The sequence below is a fragment of the Tachysurus fulvidraco genome, chromosome 12, assembly GCF_022655615.1.
Source record: "Tachysurus fulvidraco isolate hzauxx_2018 chromosome 12, HZAU_PFXX_2.0, whole genome shotgun sequence".
Taxonomy (NCBI): domain Eukaryota; kingdom Metazoa; phylum Chordata; class Actinopteri; order Siluriformes; family Bagridae; genus Tachysurus; species Tachysurus fulvidraco.
The window spans coordinates 6,164,226-6,182,419 of record NC_062529.1 but is presented as its reverse complement, the minus strand read 5'-3'; the positions used below and the strand labels follow the sequence as shown (position 1 = coordinate 6,182,419).

The window sequence follows — 18,194 nt, the reverse complement described above, 5'->3', positions numbered from 1 at the left end:
GATACTACAGTGTATTAGGGCTAAGAAGTTCACTACTTCTTATAACTTCACTTATTCTTGGCCTGCAGTTAATCCTGCTTCTACTTGCGTTATTGTACAGTACAGTATATTGTATAGCATTGTACATACTAACTATAGTCTTTGTCTTTTCCATCCATTAATAAATAGGGACCACCAAATGACTACAAATAAAAATGACTACAGATATTTATATAGATTATATATAAAGAGAGATTGATATAGATAGATAGCGATATTGATAGATAGAGATATAGATAGATACAGATGTAGATATATATAGATCTACATCTGTATCTATCTCTATCGATATGCTGTATGTGTATATATATATACTGTATGAGAGGGAGAGGGATAGATAGATAGATAGATAGATAGATAGATAGATAGATAGATAGATAGATAGATAGATAGATAGATAGATAGATAGATAGATAGATAGATAGATAGATAGATAGATAGAGAGAGAATGGGCGCCATAAGGATGGTTCACAGATGTATATTATTTTAATGTTAAAAACTTTTAACCACCACCTTCTCATAACCTTTCATCTCAGGGTCCGTGTATAGGAAACCAACAGAGTTTGGCCCACAGCAGGTTATGGGATGCAGTTGTTGGCTTTTTGCATGTTTTTGCCAACATGCAAATGAAGCTCTCACAGGCAAGTCCATTTAAACCTAGCAATGCCAAATTTTGAATGAAATTCAATGGCTTTTATAAAACTATATCGAACAGTGTTAGGAAAACCTACATAGTCAGGACTTTTAGGTTAGTTTTGTTCTTTGTTTTTGTTTCTTCTTCATGAATCACCTAGTAACCACCAGTAGATGTCTCTCCTGACCCAATAATACAAACTAAATCCAACGTCCCTCTAGTATAGTGTTATATGTTTAGTTCTTGTAACTAAGTAAAACATTTTGATAACAAATAACCATTTACAGATTTCGGGTTCAGTAGGATGAAATTTCGATTACAATTTCAGATTCTGAATTTCAGACCTTTTCAATTTCAGACTTTTATGGAACAGGTAGAACATTAGGACAAACAGGCCAGGTGGTTTTACCCAATCAAAGCATCTTCTGTAATGTATAGCCCACTGTGAGCACACTAGAGTAGCGGTCCAGAATTAATTTCTGCTTCAGCACCATCTGCTCGTGATGCAAAACAATGACATTAGCTGTGCTGTTGATGGATAACACTATAGCCTAGAGGGCAGCTTTGGGAGGATGGAAAAATTATTAATCACTCTAACAAAATCCCTAAGTATTTTCTGTATGTTTCCCTTCTTCCTTTAGGACTCCAGCCAGATTAAGTTGCTAAAAGAACTCATGGATCTGCAGAAGGATATGATAGTCATGATGCTGTCCCTTCTAGAAGGTTGTCTTATTCAACCCAATAATATTAAAGAATCTTTGTTTCATTTGTAGATTTTTTTTTTGTTGTTGTTGTTGTTGATCAATTTCTTGTGAATTTCTTCTCGTGTGACCCGGTAGTATAAAGCAGCAACAACTCGGGTACTAAAAAGATAACGACATTTCCCTATAGATCATTGATATACAAGACAAATATGTAGCATAGCAAATGAGAATTAGAATATTACCGTATTAAAATACAGTAATCCCTCACCACTTTGTGGTTCAAGTTTCGCGGTTCAAGTTTCGTGGCCTCAGTGCATCGCTGATTTTTCAAAAATATTCATTGAAAAATAAAGATAAAAACAGTTTCCCAGGATGCCAGAGAAGCTCTCTCAGAAGCTTTGTACATACCCACGGGCACTCAGACAAGGTACATGATTGGTTCCCGGCACGAGATCTGAACTGATTGGCTGTGCATCATCGCATCCTCTCCCAGCTTCATCCCTTGTTTTATCTCGCCACTCTCGTTCACGCTGTCAACTGTGTCTCACGTTTTGTGTTCGAAATTAACTCTTCGTTAAGCCCTTACAATGCCTCCTAAGCACCGTGCCCCTGCAAAAGATTCCTCTAGTGAGCCCAAGAGAAATATGATGACCATCAGTGAAAAGGTCAAACTTAAGGCCAATCCTACTTCGCGGATTTTCACCTATCGCGAGGGGTTCCGGTCCCCATTAACTGCGATAAACGAGGGATCACTGTATTACACTATTAGTGTATAACATTAAAGTGTTATTTTTTTCACACTAATATAATGTGTCAAAAGAACCAAGTCCGTTTTTGGTCCTTCATCTTGCAACATGATGTGACAATGAAAATAAATTTGAAAATTAAATCTACGTGTATTTCCAGGAAATGTTGTAAATGGCACCATTGGCAAACAGATGGTTGACACCTTGGTGGAGTCCTCCAACAACGTAGAGATGATCCTCAAGTTTTTTGATATGTTCCTCAAGCTTAAGGACCTCACCACATCTGACAGTTTCAAAGAGCATGACTGTGATGGCAAAGGAGTCATTTCCAAAAGAGAGTTTCAGAAATCCATGGAAAATCAGAAACAGTACTCTCAGTCTGAAATTGAATTCCTGCTTTCTTGCGTAGAGGCAGACGAAAATGACATGTTCAATTATGTGGAATTTGTAAAACGCTTCCATGAACCCGCCAAGGACATTGGTTTTAATGTCGCAGTACTGCTTACAAATCTGTCAGAACACATGCCTCATGACTCCCGTCTGGCTACCTTCCTGAACCTGGCAGAGAGTGTCCTTAATTACTTCGAGGCGTTCCTGGGCCGTATTGAGATCATGGGCGGTGCCAAGAGAATAGAAAGGGTCTACTTTGAAATCAGCGAGTCTAGTAGAACACAGTGGGAGAAACCACAAGTTAAGGAATCTAAGAGACAGTTTATTTTTGATGTAGTCAACGAAGGAGGAGAATCGGAGAAGATGGAGTTGTTTGTCAATTTCTGTGAGGATACCATTTTTGAGATGCAGCTAGCTTCTCTGATCTCAGAGCCTGATACTGTGGAAAGAGGAGAAGAAGATGAGGATGAGATGCATAATGTAATTAAGGATCTGGAGGTTGAAGAGGAGGAGAATACATTGGAATCCTCCTCAGCTTTCACCATGGCATGTGTCTCAATGAAAAAGAACCTCTGTAGCCTTGGAAGACTGCTCACACTAAAAAGCCTGAGGAAACATTACAAGAAGTTCAGAAAAATGAGTCTGAGAGAGATGATTTCTGGGTTCTTCTCCTTTTTCTGGATGATCTTCACTGGCCTTCTACGATTCTTCTACAACCTGGTGTGGTGCTTTTTCCATATTCTCTGGTCAACTCTGTTTGGTGGTGGCCTGGTGGAAGGTGCCAAGAATATAAAGGTGACCGACATCCTTGGCAACATGCCAGACCCCACACAGTTTGGCATCCATGGTGATGTGATGGAGACTGAAAAAATGGAGGTTAGTGAGGCTTCTTTGGTTGCTGATGTAGATCAGATGGCACAAGGAGACAAAACAGAAATGGATCTCATGTCAGAGCTCCTAAGTATACAGCCCAAGAAGGAGGGAGGAAAGCATGGAGCTGAGCCTGGTCTGGGAGATGTATCTGAAGTGGTTGGAGTCGATTCTCCATCTTTAGTTACTGCAGTGCAGCAGAAAAAAGCTCAGGTGCAAAACTCTTGTATAATTCCAGCATGCATTAAATAACAAAATAATATAGCTATATTACATTTATTTGTATACGTAATAATATTACTTTTTATTATGTAAAAAAATAATCTGTGCATAATTATATAATATATAATTAATTAATGTAATTATATAATAATGCATAATATATGCATAATAATAAAACATTTCTATGACGTTATTCATAAAGACCTTTCCAAAAGGATTGAAACGGCGAGGGCAATTCTTTTGTTTTTAGGTTTGTTTGTTAAATGTTTTTTGAAGGTTTTTTTTGTTGTTCAGTCAAAAAAAAGAGACAACATTTCTCACAATTTCCACATTATTCTCTGATAGTTACATCTAGGTGTGTTAAACATGCTGACTTTGTTGAGTGACCACCCGATTTTTAGGTGGTTGTGTTTGTGTTGCTTTTCCAGCCTTGTACTGAAGCTTCTTTCAGACATTGTTTGTGTTACAGGGTTTTTAATTCAGCAATGTATGTTCAACCGGGTTTAGGTCTGGTGACTTAGCAGTCTTTCTGATGAAGTCCTTTTAATGGTGGAATTGTGTTTTGGGGCATTTTCCTCCTGCTAGTTGAAGTTCCATCTTGGATACACAGGTTGGAGGACAGAATGTTTCTGTAGAGTTCTGTAGAATTCATTTTAATATTAATTCATTTAATATTATGTTTAAATAATCAGACCGGGGGCAAGGTGGCTTAGTGGTTAGCACGTTCGCCTCACACTTCCAGGGTTGCGGGTTCGATTCCCGCCTCCGCCTTGTGTGTGGAGTTTGCATGTTCTCCCCGTGCCTCGGGGGTTTCCTCTGGGTACTCCCGTTTCCTCCCCCGGTCCAAAGACATGCATGGTAGGTTGATTGGCATCTCTGGAAAATTGTCCGTAGTGTGTGTGTGTGAGTGAATGAGTGTGTGTGTGTGCCCTGTGATGGGTTGGCACTCCGTCCAGGGTGTATCCTGCCTTGATGCCCGATGATGCCTGAGATAGGCACAGGCTCCCCGTGACCCAAGAAGTTCAGATAAGCGGTAGAAAACTTCTGAACAACAACCTTCTCAACCTTTACAACAAGAACCACCTGGCAGTCACATACAACAGTATTTTGATCACTTGAGAAATGTGCGGCTTCAAACAAGCTGTAAACACGTCTAGATGTAAATATCAGAAACTGCAAATATCATCTCCTAGCAAAGAAGTAGCATCGCTGTTCCAATACTTTTGGAGGGGAGTGTATATGCATATTTTGCAGAAAAACATAAATCACTACTTTCTCTCTGTGTGCAGGAAGCTGCGAGTAAGCAGTCAGATGAGAATGAATTGAATGCAGAATCAGAAAAAGCAGAGTAAGTTGAAAATAAATGTTATAAATGTTTGGTGAATGTACCAAAAAAATATTATTAACATTTTTTGGCTTTCTAATAAGGTAACACTACCAATTGCAATGACGTTGTGTTTATCCTATCACTTACTAATGCTCTTAATACTTAATATTTTTTTTTTTTTTTTTTTTAGTAAAGTCTATGTGTTTGTCCGCTTCAATAGTACAGAGGAAGGGGAGAAGAATGACCAAGTCAAGTCTAAGGAGTTGCTCATGGAACCGTCGTCAGAGGAAGAAAGGAAGCCGTCCAAGAGGAGGTGCGGGAGGAAGAAAGAACAGCCAGAAGTCATTATGGCCAGCTTTTTTGCTGGTCTGGAAATCTACCAAACCAAGATTCTAGTAAGGGATATTATTATTATTTCATTAACTTTTTATGATTAATACCTTACCAGATCACCACGGTCTTACCCTCGTGAATGTGTAATAATTCATTCGATCGAAGTCATAGAAAAAGACACATAGGTACAGTACAGTAGGTACAGGTATGTTGTATTAATAACTTACTTGCAAAGTTCCTTTTGTGTTTTGGTAAAAATGGTCCTGTTTTATGAACCGTACAATATATATAAACTTGCTCTTTTCTTTAAGAGACTACAATTTAACACAAATATTGTTTTTTTACAGAATTACCTGGCTCGAAACTTCTACAACCTGCGATTCCTGGCTCTGTTTGTGGCATTTGCCATCAACTTCATCCTTCTATTCTATAAGGTTCCTCATTTTCTTTTCTTCATATTCATATGTGATGAATATTTGCATTACTTTATTTGTTTAACAGATGTGTTTTAAACATTGTTCAACACTAACATTTTACAATACAGTAACATTTTTATCAGTTTTAATTATTTGTGTAGCTTTGTGAAGGACAACTCCAGCTGTGATACAGTATCAGTTTTATTATCTTCTGATACGACATTCATGATACTGCTCATTATCACTAATACTCACTTTTACAGTCATGTAACATACAAACTCAAATGGTTTACTTTAATACTGTACTTCAGATATTTACTCTAAATGTACTCCTATGACCCGCCTTTTCGTTTGTTACTACATTGTTTTATTATGTTAATATAGAAATGGTTCTTTATGTGTATACACGTATATACACGTAGGTAACTGGTGAGGAGTCGGAGGAGGTGGACTCGTGGACAGGGAGAAATGAAGACGAGGATGAAAGTGCCATTGAGTATTTTATCCTGCAGGAGAACACTGGTTACATGGCACCTACACTCCGCTTTCTAGCTGTACTACACACTATCATCTCCTTTCTCTGTGTGGTGGGGTATTACTATCTGAAGGTACATGCAAATATCCACTGTCATGCACATGTCACGGGGACAAACTAAAAAAACTAAAACATTAATAATAAGAAGAAGAATAGTCCATGATTCATTATTTACATCACTCCAGGAAACCTGGAGCCTATCCCAGGAGACTCAGGGCACAAGGCAGGGTACAGAATAGAAAAGATGCCAGTTTATCACAGGGCACAATCGCACACACACTCATACATTTGTAATTACTACAGAGTTGTCAGTCAGCCTACAATGCATGTCTATGGACTGGGGAGGAAATCAGAGTAACCAAAGAGAATCCCTTAGGTTAAACATGCACTCCACACACATGGTGCAGAAAGCAATTAAACCCACAACTTAGAGGTGCGAGGCATGAGACAAATGTGCCTTAATATGTCCCATAATAATTATTATTATTATTATTATTTTTTATTATTATTATTTAAGTTTTTATTCCACTGTCCTCATCAAACCATTCAGTAACGCCTGTGATCTGTCATCAGATAATGATGAGGTCGTTTTCTGTCAGAATAGAAATGTTTCATCTTAAGATATAGCATGAAGATGATATGCTGTGACTGCAGATAGAAACGGAACCAAAGCATGCCAGCAAGACCCCCGATTTTTGCTTTAATTTCTCATCCATCTGTACGTATGTGCAATTGTAGTTATAGGTTTGAACCTCTTTAACTTCAACTGCAAGCAAGAGCAATAAAAACATGCATTTAGTAATTCCTAGTTGTAGGTAGCAGTAACAACTAAATTAGATTTCACCATTGTGTTTCAATAGTTCTCACTATTGTGTTCATTTTGTGCAACACTCTCATTTCTTCTTACTTTCCTGTATGAATTTCCTGTTTTTCAAGTCAAATCAGAAATCAGTCAAAAGCATCATTTCTCAATTGATCTAAAGTATACTTGATCAAAAATAAGCATGACAAGTCAATGAACTTTTCTTTCTCCTAAACAGGTGCCTTTGGTTGTTTTTAAGCGAGAGAAGGAAATTGCCAGGAAACTTGAATTTGATGGTCTTTATATCACTGAACAACCTTCTGATGATGATATTAAAGGGCAATGGGACAGACTTGTTATTAACACACCGTAAGTAAAAATGGACCACCGCTTCACTGTTGTTAATTTATAATTAAATTTTAATGCTTATTTGAAAATCTTCATCTTATCTACTCATGTGATCCATAAACATCTTTATAGCTTACTTGGATCAAATCCCTATTATTAATATAAATTCTAATCGAACACATGAATGTAAGTACCTATTTTATGAATCGTAAATGCCTTTCCTTTTCATTGTGTTGTACAGATCTTTTCCTAATAATTACTGGGATAAGTTTGTCAAACGGAAGGCAAGTAGAATTTCTCCATGACTTGTTTTGTAGACAAAATAGTCAATAGTTTCAATAGAGCTTAAACTTTCTAACCTTTTATTTAGCCTTATACTTTAGAGCAGGGGTGTCAAACTCTGGCCCACGGGCCAAATTTGGCCCCGCGGTTTAATTATATTTGGCCCGCGAGATCATATCAAATGTGCATTACAGCTGGCTAGCCGCATGCTCGCTAATACGACAAATTCCAGAATGCCTTGCCACTGTATTGACGCGTAGTCACGAACAGCAAGCGCCCCTCATTCTCTGTTGACAGTCGTTAACAACCAGGTTACAGTCACATCGGGCAAGTTCCACCCTCCACAAAAACGGCCAAACGAAAGATGGACGAATGTAATGTACGAATATAAAGGACAGACCTGTTTGTCTTGTGTGCTAACGAAGCTAATGTGTCTGTAACGAAAGAATATAACATAAGAAGACATTTACATTACATTTACAGCATTTGGCAGATGCCCTTGCCTCTTACCCTGAGAGATGGTGGAACCAGTCGAGCAGTGCTGGTAGATCGGAGGTTACGGGGTACAGTGCGAGGAATGATGAGGGCTTTGAGGTAAGAGGGAGCTGGTCCATTTTTGGCTTTGTAGGCCAGCATCAGTGTTTTGAATCGGATGCGTGCAGCTACCGGAAGCCAGTGGGGGGATTGCAGCAGTGGGGTGGTATGCGAGAACTTTGGCAGGTTGAAAACAAGCCGGGCAGCTGCATTTTGGATCATTTGCAGAGGATCATAGTCATCATATCATCACACGTTCATAGGTAGACCTGCCAGCAATGCGGTGCAGTAATCCAGTCTAGAAATGACAAGAGACTGAACAAGTACCTGAGCAGCCTGTGTGGACAAAAATGGCCGTAATCCTTCTAATGTTGTAGAGAAGAAACCGACATGAGCGAGTCACGTTAGCAACATGAGAGGAAAAGGACAGTTGATTGTCCATGATTACCCCAAGGTTGCGAGCTGTGGCTGAAGGGGAGATCAGATTGTTGTGCAAGGATATAGCAAGATCATGACCTGGAGATGAATCACCTGGGATGAACAGCAGTTCAGTTTTGCTAGGATTGAGCTTTAACTGATGAGCAGCCATCCATGATGATATTTCTGACAGACATGCTGAGATCCGGTCAGAAGCTGTGGCATCTGAGGGTGGGAAAGAGAAGATAAGTTGTGTATCATCAGCATATCAGTGGTAAGAGAACCCATGTGATGAAATAACTTCACCAAGAGAGTGAGTATACAGGGAGAAAAGAAGAGGACCAAGTACTGAGCCCTGTGGGACACCAGTGGAGAGTCTGCATGGAGCAGATGTCACTCCCCTCCATGTTACCTGATATGAGCATCCTTCCAGGTAGGAAGTAAACCATTCCCAAGCTGATCTGCAAATCCCAAGACTCAAGGTGGATAAGAGAGTCTTGTGGTTGACCGTATCAAACGCTGCTGAAAGGTCAAGGAGGATAAGGACGGATGACAGTTTGGCTGATCTAGCAGCATGTAGTTTCTCAGAGACATCCAAAAGGGCTGTCTCTGTAGAGTGAGCTGCTTTAAAGCCAGACTGGTTTGGGTCTTGGAGGTTGTTCTGTGAGAGATAGACAGACAGTGAGAGAAGTGATATCGGTCTGTAGTTACTGATGTCTGATGGTGTCTCATAGAAGACACTATGAAAGGAAACATCATGAGAAGTATAAAGACCTGGACGTAAAGCAGAAGCTCCAGAAGGCGGAGGAGATGAAAAAAGTCTGGTTTCCTGGCAGACTATGTTAATGAAATCTAAATCAAAATGTGAAGCTGCTGTAAAGGCTGTAAAGCTTTATTGTGGCAGCAGAGACGGCAGAATCTGCCCTTTAATGAGGGAGAGTTTGTCAAAAAGTGTATGGTCAAAGTTTGTGAAATGAACACCACTGATGTGTCTTTTATTTCAAATGTATTTTCTTATGTGTTGTTTTCAAGCTCTGGTTGTTCCAAATCCTGTATTTAAGCAAAACTAAAATTTGTTTCCATTTGAAAAAGGTTGAACATTACATATACAGTTGCAGTTAATTTTTCAATAAATATTCAGTTTGGCCCGTGACTTTATCTCCGTTTTATATTTTGGCCCACTGTGAATTTGAGTTTGACACCCCTGCTTTAGAGTAAATGTGGCCATGGTAAACGGTAGCAAGCCTTGATACATGAGACCCGGCTGTTTCTTACGGTGGCCGAGAAGTGCAAAACACATTAACAAATCCAAAAACACAACGACAAGTCAGACAATCCGGAAGAGGTAGGTATAGATTGCGAATGGAAACTTACCGATCATCGGATGAGACACCTTTCATTCTCCTGCATATCTTGAATGACAGGTCTCTTGTCCAACGATCGGTAAGTTTCCATTCACAAACTATACCTACCTTTTCCGGGTTGTCTGAATCGTTGCACGAAACACATTAACAAATCCGAAAACACAACGACAATTCAGACAACCCGGAAGAGGTTGGTATAGTTTGTGATTGGAACATGTACCGATCATTGGACAAGACACCTGTCACTCAAGGTATACAGGCAGTACAACAGTCTGCCGCAGGGAAAAGTTGGAATGTGTGTAAAAGTGTACAAAATGTATTGTCCTTACTGTGGGTTACTGTGGATTAATTTAGTTATTTTCTTATATTTAAATGGAGAACTTTACACATTACACATACGATTCCATACCTGTATATCTTGAGTGACAGGTGTCTTGTCCAATGATCGGTAAGTTTCCATTCAAAAACAATACCTACCTCTTCCGGGTTGTCTGACTTGTCGTTGTGTTTTCGGATTTGTTAATTTGTTTTCTGATTTGTTAATGTGTTTTGCACTTCTTGGCCACCATAGTTTATTCTGTAATAATGTATGTGTTTGTATTTTATGGCTAATTTATCTGTAGGTAATAAATAAATATGGGGACTTGTATGGAGCAGAGCGGATTGCTGAGTTGCTCGGTCTCGACAAAAGCGCTCTGGACTTCAACCCTACTGAGGAAACTATTGCTAAAGAAGCTTCACTGGTGTTCTGGTGAGACTGAAGGTTTAAGATCATTCTGATTTAAAATGACTGCAATTTAAAGTGTAGTCGTTGTTTTATAATTAAAGTACTTTCTCTTCTCTCAGGTTAAACTTCATTGATACAAAATATCACATCTGGAAAATGGGTGTAGTGTTTACAGACAATGTAAGTTCTCTGGCAACGGTTTAGTCTGATTTGTTTGTAACTCACAGGAGTCCACGTGCACGCCGATACCATGGCACGGGCAGATTTATTAGTTCCTTTTTTCTCTTCTTTTGCAGTCTTTTCTGTACCTGGTGTGGTATACCACGATGTCCATCCTAGGCCATTACAACAATTTCTTTTTTGCTGCTCACCTGCTAGACATTGCTATGGGTTTCAAGACTTTGAGGACTATCCTTTCTTCTGTCACCCACAACGGCAAACAGGTTGCAGTGCACGAATGTTCAGCTCAGTTTGTTGGTATTGTTTACAATTTATCCTATATTTACATTTTGTCTTCTTCCATTCTTCTAGCTGGTGCTGACTGTGGGTCTGCTGGCTGTAGTTGTGTATCTATACACTGTTGTGGCCTTTAACTTCTTCCGTAAATTCTACAACAAGAGCGAGAACGAAGACGAACCAGACATGAAGTGTGATGATATGATGACTGTATGTTTCATACACTTGTTTTTTTTTGTCTTTTTTGCTTCTTATAATTTCTCATTTGATATTTTCTCTAGATAGTCACCATTTTATTAAATCTTAAAAACATCATGCAAGACAATACAGCAAATACAGTACAAAGATAAGCTCTTATTACTAATTTATTTTCTATTTCTTTATCAGTGCTATTTGTTCCACATGTACGTGGGTGTGCGTGCTGGTGGGGGAATAGGAGATGAAATTGAGGATCCAGCAGGTGACCCCTATGAGCTTTACCGCATCCTCTTTGATATCACCTTTTTCTTCTTTGTCATTGTCATCCTTCTGGCCATTATTCAAGGTACAGTATGATTCAGTGGGCAAAGGCAAATAAGTAGTTTTAATATGTAACACAAAAACAACACCACATTCAGGACAATGTACAGAAATACTCTCACAATGATACTAGTAACGGTATTAGGGAGCTATTATATCTATTACTAATTTTAGAATACACAAATAGACATTAATTGTAAAATTAATTTTTTAAAATAAGATAGGATTAAAATACATTTAAAGTATGTACGCAACTCAAGCAGCTTCAGCAGACAGGTTGACACTGGCTTTGTCTCAGTGGGTTAAAGTCACTCTGACTGTGTGTCAGGATCTGGGAGGGCTCAGAAGGACACATGCTGAGAGGGGGATTAGAAGCATGCTGAGGAGTGTGTGACGTGAGGAGAAAGACATAAAGATTCTTAAAAATTAACACGTTTTTATGTACAACTTGTATTTACTGTTTATATTTTAAGTCATTTAACATCATGGCTGAAACACCGGATTTCATAAACCTTAGCTACTCGTAGGCAAACAAAAATTTCTATCACTTTATATTCCACTAAAAATATTTTAAATACTTTGGTTCTAGATTTATTCCAAAAAAAAGCTGAATAAAGTGCATGGAGACTTCTCCTGAATGAACTTAAGATATAATTTATGTATACGAATGTATACACATGCTTTAAAACTGTAATAGTTTTTGTTTTAACACATTTATTTATGTACATGTGTTTTTATGTACATGTGTTGCTATTGTGACCTTAATCGTTTAATTCCTCATGCAGAGAACTTTCTGTTACTATAAATTATTCAGTACATGCTGAGGTCTGTAAGGATAACACAGTGCACATCGATAGATATATCATATAGTCTAATATCTAATAAATGTTATTAAATAAATGTGCTCCGATTAAGCCTTACGTGTGTGGCTACAGGTTTGATTATCGATGCCTTCGGAGAACTGCGAGACCAGCAGGAGCAAGTCAAAGAGGACATGGAGGTAAGAGTACAACAGCAGAACAGCATTGCTTTGCATGCTTATAAAGAAGTACAAGCTACAAAACAAGGAAAATATGCAAAATAATAAATAATTGAGTATTCACAATGGCTATAATGGCTATAGTGTTCAAAGTAGTAGCTAACCCAGCCACTGAAGAGACTCTCACTGTTCTTTATTTCTGTTCTACTGGATGAGCAAATATTCCCTTGTGGCAAACTCGCGTTAAGTCATCAAGGCAGCAAGAGGATAAAACTGAACAGTGAATAATTGAATTTCATCAGAAACACATGAATTAAGATGTGAGTGAATGCAGAACAGAAATATGAAAGACTTGGACATGGACATTTGAACTTGATCTTGTTTTACAATCAACCAACTTAATACTCGACAGGATCTTGTCTAGTGGTCTTGGCTACAACCTTACCATCAATTGCAGTTTGCAAGAAAAGTAGTAAATGTTCTTAAAAACGTCAATGTACGCAATGATCTGAAAAACGAACAAACTAGGTGTTGTTTTTTTTTTCTTTTAATTCAGCCATGGGTAATTATATTGAGTTGACATTTCAATTTCCATCCCAAATAGCATAGGTAAAGTCTGTGGTTGTAAATTGGAGAGATTTTGTCACAAAAGAAACCTCACGTTGTAGATTTTCTATCAAGTTGGTTGTTCTATCAAACAGCAAAGAAAAAGAAAAAAAATCTAATAGTACTGGCCCTTTAAAATATGAGGGTTGATATTTGTGTGTTTCAGACTAAATGCTTCATCTGTGGCATTGGGAATGAATACTTTGACACGACTCCACATGGCTTTGAGACACACACATTACAAGAGCACAACTTGGCAAACTACCTGTAAGTAGCACACTCTTATATGAGCGACTTACATTTCTATCTCATTATTATACAGCTGAGCAATTGAGGGTTAAGGGCCTTGCTCAGGGGCCCAGCAGTGGCAGCTCGGTGGACTTGGTATTTGAGCTCACGACCTTCCGAGTGGTAGTCGAATACCTTAACCACTAGGCTAACCACATGCACATCTCATGTTTATCTTTATCCTCAATGAGACATTATATAAGCAATTAAACATTATAATGTTATAATGCATTGTTCAGTTAAAAGCATTTCATGGTCAAGCTACTGATGGACAGCCTGTTGTCTTTTCTAAAGCTAAAATCTAAAACCAGATTATCATGTTGTAACACCACCAGCTTAGTGTATGTTGGCTTCAGTCAGCACTTGAAATTAAACCTTGCTGTTTTAGCGTTATACCAATTCAGTTAACACGTTGTTATGCCTAACGTTATAGGTTTTTCCTAATGTACCTTGTCAACAAGGATGAAACAGAGCATACTGGGCAGGTAAGGTTGCCTTTTCTGTTTTACTGACTTGTCTAGTTCTGTCAATGAAACTAAACCGTAATATAAACTTCTTCTAGAGTATCAGAAAGTTTTTTTATTTGAAATATGTATAAATTGGGCTTGGTTCTAGAATAGGCTTAATGAGAAATGTCTTCATGAAGCAGGCTTAATAAAATGTCTTCATCTTTCTTAGTTTTTATACGTTAGTTGTTCCCAGTAGAGGTTCTGTTTTTTGCTTTTCTTGTTGTCATTCTTGCTAAATTTTTTCCACCATGTATATTCAGTGGTTTCCCGCTTGTGTTCATCTGGACTCGGGCCCTGCTAATTTGCTCAATCAAACACGTTTATTCATTTTTCTTCCCCACCAGTACAATTAAAAGCAGTTTCCGTTTATTACCTCTACAGGAGTCGTATGTGTGGAAGATGTATCAGGAGCGATGCTGGGATTTCTTTCCAGCTGGAGACTGTTTCAGGAAACAGTATGAGGACCAGCTGGGCTAAAGAAAGTGAGATTCCAACCCACCAGCCTGTCCTCAGAGCTGTGAGCAGGATACCAGCTGCTTTTTCAGTTTATATTTAAACCACTAACATTCTCAACCACTAGAAATGGCACTTCTCTTTCACACAGGAGGAGTCCCAGTGCCATGTTTTTGTTTTTTTTTGTACCACAGATGATGTTACATGATGCATTTAAAGTTCAAATTGTTACCTCGGTCAACAGTGCCAATTTAGCAAAGACATTCTTGTTTTACCTAGTATTATTTTCCATATTTGTTTGACAGCAAAAAAAGAGGAAACAAAAAAACAAACCTTTTGCCACATGACCCTGAAACCTCTGCGCAAAGATTTTTTTGTCCTTTTAAGAACCACTTGGTTTTGTCGGGTTACAGAACATGTGAGTCTATACTCTTATATGCACAAGAATACTATTTCAGTTTTTGGAGCAAATGGAGCAGAATAAACACATGCCAAATGGGAGTGATGAAGTATTTATAGAAGATATGCATTTTGAAGCCGTGCTCAGATTTCGTTAAACTGCTTGATTATATAAGCTATAGGATGAGCCCAGGGCAGGTATGTATAAAGCCTCTCAGAGTAAAAATTTGGTTCCAATAAATCATGAAATTTAATAACTCTACTCTTAAACCCAAGAATGGGCAAAAATTCTCACCAGGTGTTTCTTTACAGGTGGTAACTCTGAAATAGGATGTATGCTGTATTGCAAATTCAGAATGTCATGTTTAATTAGAAAGTCATTCATCAAAATCTCCAACAATATAAGAAACAATGCAATAATGGCTGATTGAGGCACAGCTATTAAATTCATTTGGTCATCTGGCTGCTCTGTCAATTTAACCTCAATAGTAAGACGGCATGTGGATTGTAAATATGAAAAAAATGACACATTTTTGTTAAGTGCTTCCATTCTTAGCCAGTTACTCACCATTTATTTACATGCTGACAACATAATATACAGTATCAGTGGCATTAGCTGTTATACTTTCTTGGACTGTCTTCATCCACAATGGCTTTACTGGAGTGACTAATTGCACACAGATTTCAATCCACCTGTAAATCTTTGCTTGAACCGTGCAAAACCAATATACAGTACAGTATAATTTACATTCACATTACATTTGCGGCATTTGGCAGACACCCTTATCCAGATCGACATACAACAGTGCTTTTAAGTCTCTATTGATGAATACACTAGTTTACTCAGTTACAGACTTAGGATCTCATCAACATAAAAATGTTCCTTTTTTTTTAAATATACACATACAACAAACAGGAAAAAGTGCTAGTTTGATGTGCTGGTAGATCTAAGGGAGAATCGTGCAGTGCAAGGTGTAAGAGGGAAATGGTCCACGTTTTGGCTTTGTAGGCAAGCAGCAGTGTTTTGAATTTGATGCGTGCATTTACTGGAAGCCAGTAGAGGGTTTGCAGCAGTGGAGTGATATGTTAGACCTTAGGCAGGTGGAAAACAATTCGAACAGCTGCATTTTTGGATCATTTGCAGAAGACGAACTGTGTTAATAGGTAGACTTGCCAGCAGTGATTTGCAGTAGTCCAGTATAGAGACTAAACAAGTACCTGGACAGCCTGTGTTGACAAAAATGGCCGAATCCTTCTAATGTTGTTGAGAAGAAACCAACATAAGCGTGTATCATGAGCAACATGGAGGAAATGGACAGTTGATTGTCCATGGTTACCCAAAAGTTGCGTGCTGTGACCGAAAGGGAGATCAGATTGTTGTGCAGGGATATTGTGGGATATCCTGACATCTTGGATGATCAGCAGTTCAGTTTTGCCAGAATTGACTGATTTCAACTGATGAGCTGTCATCCACAATGCTGAAATCCATGCAGAAGCTGTGGTATCTGAGGGAGAAAAAGAGAATATAAGTTGAGCATCATCAGCATAGCAGTGGTAAGAGAACTCGTGAGGAAATAACTTCACCAAGAGAGTGAGTATACAGGGAGACAATGAGAGGATACAGTACTGAACCCTGTGGCACACCAGTGGAGAGACTGCGTGGAGCAGAAGTCACTCCCCTCCATGTTACCTGATATGAATGACCTTGCAGGTAGGAAGCAAACCATTCCCAAACATCTGCCAATTTCAAGACTCCTGAAGCTGGATAAGAGAGTATTGTGGTTGACTGTATCAGACGAGGCCTTAAGGTCGAGGGGGACGAGGACAGATGACGACTTGGCTGATCTAGCAGCATGCAGTTTTTCAGAGACATCCAAAAGAGCAGTCTCTGTGGAACGTGCTGTTCTAATGCCAGACTGGTTAATCTTAGAGTTTGTTTTGTCAGAGATAGACAGACAGATGATTATACACTATGCGTTCAGGAATTTTTGAAAGAAAAGAGAGAATTGATACTGGTCTATAGTTACTGATGAATTCAGAGCAGAATTTAATACAGTCCAGTTGTTAAACCTGGATATAATATTTTTAATATTATATTTAATTTGTCTATGGCTTCTTATCATTTTTAAATTCTGTGATCTGCATCTAACATGCCATTAACTTGATCAAATCTTGATATTATCATTATCCTTTTTATCATATTCTTTATGCTGCCCTTACTTTCATCCAACTCCACTATAGGCTTCATATTTGGGTCCGGTAGGCTTTGTGTTTGAATAGAGAATTAAATGTCATAAAACTAAATCTCTAAAGCATCACTATTAAATATGAAGCTGTAACTGGATGTCTTTGTTGGAAGTGGCATTAAATCTGTTATTGATACTGTAGCTTATTAAATTATGTTTAATAAGTATATTTGAACATGTCTGTTTAAATTGCAGGGTTATTCTTTTCAGAAACGTACAAGACTGGTATGAAATCGTGATATAGTTAAGCAGTTTATCACAATGCAACTATTGTACTTTAGATATATTCCTGTAAGTAGGTACTCCTTGCTAAGAGTTGCTCAACAAACTTTTCTAACAGGTTTACACACAGCTTTGACATACAGTAAGGTTTCTTTTGAACTTGTCATATAAAAACCTTTATACATGCCAGCCCTGGCATAAAAAAATGGTTGGTCAGGGAATGAATTGCCTCTTATCAAGTACTGGTGAAGTGCCTTATCTTCATGACAACTAAAGCTATGCAAATGTGTTTCTTTCTTTATTTTATATTTTTGCCATTATAAGCATATGACAGATGCTCAGAGTATCACAGCTTTTAAATTTTATTTTGAAGAGGTATAAAATAAGTGTATGTCTTGCTAGAAGCAGTGTTATAATATGAAACAGAATGCTCATGAAGCAACATAAATTTAATAGAGAATTGTGGTGAACAACCTAATAAAAAAAAAGGCAGATTGCTGATGTATGGCCATTTCTATGTAGTAGCCTTGCTGAATTGTGCATTTCTTTTAAGGACAAATAAAGACATTGATGAATAAAGTCTTTTATTTTTGAATGCTAATTTCATTTGCTTTCAATATTTCATAACTAATGGTCCTGATTTAAATGGCATACAATTTGATGTTGATTAGAATGCTATTTGGAAACAGCTACAACAAAAACCACATAGATTTGTTATTTAAGTATTACATTCTTTCAGAAATTATATTTTATAATAACTATCCATAATGCACATCTGAATTACACTATAAAATCTTTGTTAATTCAGACACACTGAAACTCATCTA

The 18,194-nt window shown here is 38.0% G+C and overlaps 1 protein-coding gene across 12 annotated transcripts in view; it reads left to right on the top strand.

The window, feature by feature from the left end:
• The window catches only part of LOC113660277 (ryanodine receptor 3), a 170,686-nt gene extending 152,740 nt beyond the window's left edge, over positions 1-17,946 (top strand). For 8 of the 12 annotated variants that reach the window (XM_047821329.1, XM_047821334.1, XM_047821326.1 and 5 more), the window contains 18 exons: positions 576-680; positions 1,315-1,396; positions 2,284-3,596; positions 4,895-4,953; positions 5,123-5,327; positions 5,613-5,699; positions 6,104-6,289; positions 7,257-7,387; positions 7,608-7,650; positions 10,587-10,714; positions 10,810-10,870; positions 10,987-11,133; positions 11,222-11,356; positions 11,534-11,690; positions 12,601-12,665; positions 13,417-13,517; positions 13,972-14,023; positions 14,429-17,946. In XM_047821329.1, coding sequence (XP_047677285.1) covers positions 576-680; positions 1,315-1,396; positions 2,284-3,596; positions 4,895-4,953; positions 5,123-5,327; positions 5,613-5,699; positions 6,104-6,289; positions 7,257-7,387; positions 7,608-7,650; positions 10,587-10,714; positions 10,810-10,870; positions 10,987-11,133; positions 11,222-11,356; positions 11,534-11,690; positions 12,601-12,665; positions 13,417-13,517; positions 13,972-14,023; positions 14,429-14,524 — 3,153 coding nt within the window. In that variant the 3' untranslated portion in view covers positions 14,525-17,946. The remainder of the gene's footprint in view (positions 1-575; positions 681-1,314; positions 1,397-2,283; positions 3,597-4,894; positions 4,954-5,122; positions 5,328-5,612; positions 5,700-6,103; positions 6,290-7,256; positions 7,388-7,607; positions 7,651-10,586; positions 10,715-10,809; positions 10,871-10,986; positions 11,134-11,221; positions 11,357-11,533; positions 11,691-12,600; positions 12,666-13,416; positions 13,518-13,971; positions 14,024-14,428) is intronic. The other 4 variants (XM_047821332.1, XM_047821331.1, XM_047821330.1 and 1 more) reach the window with 1 other exon arrangement.
• Positions 17,947-18,194: the final 248 nt, after the last annotated feature.